The sequence below is a fragment of the Amaranthus tricolor genome, chromosome 8, assembly GCF_026212465.1.
Source record: "Amaranthus tricolor cultivar Red isolate AtriRed21 chromosome 8, ASM2621246v1, whole genome shotgun sequence".
NCBI classification, from domain to species: Eukaryota; Viridiplantae; Streptophyta; class Magnoliopsida; order Caryophyllales; family Amaranthaceae; genus Amaranthus; species Amaranthus tricolor.
The window spans coordinates 31361257-31364070 of NC_080054.1; the positions used below are offsets into that span (position 1 = coordinate 31361257).

A 2814-nucleotide genomic window follows, 5' to 3' on the forward strand; every position below is an offset into this window, starting at 1 on the left:
TTTTTTAGTTGGTTCTACTTGTTTATTTTATTTATAGACATATAATTTATCTTTTCCGTGTAGTTACGTCTACTTATCTTTCTTGAACCGGGGGACTCCTTTGACCGCGCTCTCCTTTATGGGTATGAGTTGCCAGCGCCTTTCCTTCTCCAGACCCTGTCCATAGTTTTTCTATGAGTGAGAGACACCGGATAGAATGATGATGATGATATCTTTTTCGGTGTACATGCTGGAAAATAGGTGAATAAAAACTTGTTGGACCGGATTTTTGAAAGAGATATCTCGTAAGAAAAACACGACGCTCGCTTTTTAAAAAAACATTATTATAATGGATAAAAAATATAAGGAAAGTGGATTTAATCAACTGAAAAAAAACAGAAGAAAGTATAAAAGACGACGAAAAATACGATAAACAATGAACTGAAAGTATAATTAAATTAAATTTTCATCAAATAGCTGTTTAAACATGTTGAAGTAGAAGTACTGTAGTCTACGCTCTCTGGTGTGTCAAAGTTTTCTAAAATAAAAAAAGGTACAGTAAAAAATAAAAAAGCAAAGTGGATTTCAGAATCTGAGTACCAGCCAATTTAATAAAGTGCCAAGATTTCCTCTCCAGATTTTCAGTTTCAGAAGTGAGAGAGAGAGAGAGAGAGAAAGAGAAAGAAAGTCACATTCTTTTTCAGCCTCTCTGACTATAAAAATTCCCCCACTTCTTTCTTCTCTTACCTCATTTCATCTTTCTCCCTTTCTACCTGTTCTTCTTCCACTTGCCATTTTTATTTTCTAAATCTAAATAAACATACTCAAATTTTGTTCTTTTACTTCGAGCTCCATGAAACTACACTAGAAAAACTTTGCTTGTTGACCGATTTCATTGTGGAATATATATTATCTGAAGTAATTCGTATGATGATGAATATGTCGAGAAACGGCGTCGTTCCGAATCTTCGATGGAACTCAGATTCTGTAATTGATCTTTCTCCGTCAGACTATCAATCGGAAGCTCATGTTTTAGCTGTTGATGACAGTATCATTGATCGTAAAGTGATTGAGAAATTGCTTAAAACTACTTCTTGTAAAGGTTAGCTCAAATTCACCTTAGCTTCCAAGTCATGTCTACAATGGCGGAAACTCTAAGTTTTATTTTTCACTCTCTCCTTTCTGGAATTGCAGTTACAGCAGTAGATAGCGGAATGAGAGCTTTGCAATATCTTGGTTTAGTCGAAGATCAGAGGTCCTCTGTTGATGTAAGTTTTTTGGAATTTATCTTTATTTTTCTTTTGAAAATTGAAAAACTCGAGGCTCTAATTATAAGTTATTGAATATTTAGGGTTTGAAGGTTGATCTAATTATTACCGATTACTGTATGCCTGGAATGAATGGATATGAACTTCTCAAAAGAATCAAGGTTAGTTTCCTTTTTTCTTTACATTTCAATTAAATTTCTCTTCAATTTTAAGGTAAGTTCACCAATTTAGCATTTTTGATAACAGGAATCATCAGCCTTTAAAGAAACCCCAGTTGTTATTATGTCCTCAGAAAACGTTTTGGCGCGAATCGATCGGTAATTTTATTTTCCTTGCACCGTAATTCAGTCAATTTCAACACCGTTTTGAATATTTGTTGACTGTTGATATTTTTTTAATTTAATATCAAATTGAGCAGATGTTTGGAGGAAGGAGCAGAGGATTTCATCTTAAAGCCAGTGAAATTATCAGATGTGAAGAGGCTTAAAAACTACATGAGCAAAGAAGATAGATCCGACGGTAGAGAAAGTGGGATAAACAAGAGGAAAGAAAGGGACGGTTCTGATCATTCCTCGGAATCACAATCGCAATCACCTCCTTCTACTAGATCTTCACCTGATTCAGTATCATCATCTTCATCAATACAATCGCAGCCTTCTATTTCCCCATCAATGCCTATGCCTTCTATTACTTTTGAGCCTTTAGATTTACCCGAATCTCCTTCCTCGCCATCTGGACCGTTGGATTGTCCTACACCTTCTTCTCCTTCCCCTGAACCGTTGGATTCCCCTACTCAACGGCTGAAGATGTCCACCTCAGATCTTGTGGACCCCACTTCTTGATCTTACCTTTCACAATTGGTAATAAAAAATGAAAAAAAAAAAAGAAAAAAGGAAGTTGGCAAATTTGGAGAAACTGCTCTTGCTTTCAATGGTTTTTCTTTGCCGGCGTTTTGCAATTTACGCGGTACATCTAACGGTTTCCTTCTTTATATTATATTTTATTTTTTTTAATTTGTATTTTGGGACTTTTTTTTTTGGGTTATTTATTGGAAAATTACAGGAAATTTACTCATTATGATATGCTAAATTAGTCTATGAATCCCTTAAATACCCACTGTAAAGTAATTGAAGCTGTTTTGAAAGAGTTGTTGCTTATATTTAGTTATGAATTAATTAATATAACGTTCTTAGTTACGTAACATCCTTTATTAGTTGAATTTGCTTATACAATACTATGTTCTCTTGATTGAAAAAACTCTTATAGTCTTTGCTTCACGTCTTACACTACTACTTGTTTCTTAATATTAAAATTACAATTACATAATTTGTTACAAGTGTATGGAATCAATGTAGGGAAAGTATTTAATTTATGATTAATTCTTTGTTATATATTATTGGATTATTCAAAAAAATTAAGGTTGAACTTGGGAGCATAATTTTCCAAATAACATTCAAAAACTTAGGAGTTGTTGATACAAAAAGTTTTATTACCACAGCATATTTAAACAAAGGGTTGGTGAAGAAGTAAATTAGAAATAATTATAGTGAAATCCTATAGAGAATAC

General features: G+C 33.3%; 1 protein-coding gene across 1 annotated transcript; it reads left to right on the plus strand.

The window, feature by feature from the left end:
* The first annotated feature begins 493 nt into the window (after window positions 1-493).
* Window positions 494-2445, plus strand: LOC130820129 (two-component response regulator ARR5). The gene is made up of 5 exons (XM_057685383.1): window positions 494-1081; window positions 1174-1247; window positions 1331-1408; window positions 1494-1564; window positions 1666-2445. Exons 1-5 carry the CDS (start codon window positions 907-909, stop codon window positions 2087-2089), a joined length of 822 nt encoding a protein of 273 aa, XP_057541366.1. The 5' UTR covers window positions 494-906; the 3' UTR covers window positions 2090-2445.
* Window positions 2446-2814: the final 369 nt, after the last annotated feature.

What these genes read in the sequence shown, in the direction of transcription:
- LOC130820129 (XM_057685383.1), top strand. Translation starts at nt 907, where the DNA reads ATGATGATGAATATGTCGAGAAACGGCGTCGTTCCGAATCTTCGATGG. An exon ending in AACTTCTCAAAAGAATCAAG is followed by an intron (nt 1,409 to 1,493) that starts GTTAGTTTCCTT and finishes TTTTGATAACAG; the next exon opens with GAATCATCAGCCTTTAAAGA. An exon ending in GTTTTGGCGCGAATCGATCG is followed by an intron (nt 1,565 to 1,665) that starts GTAATTTTATTT and finishes CAAATTGAGCAG; the next exon opens with ATGTTTGGAGGAAGGAGCAG.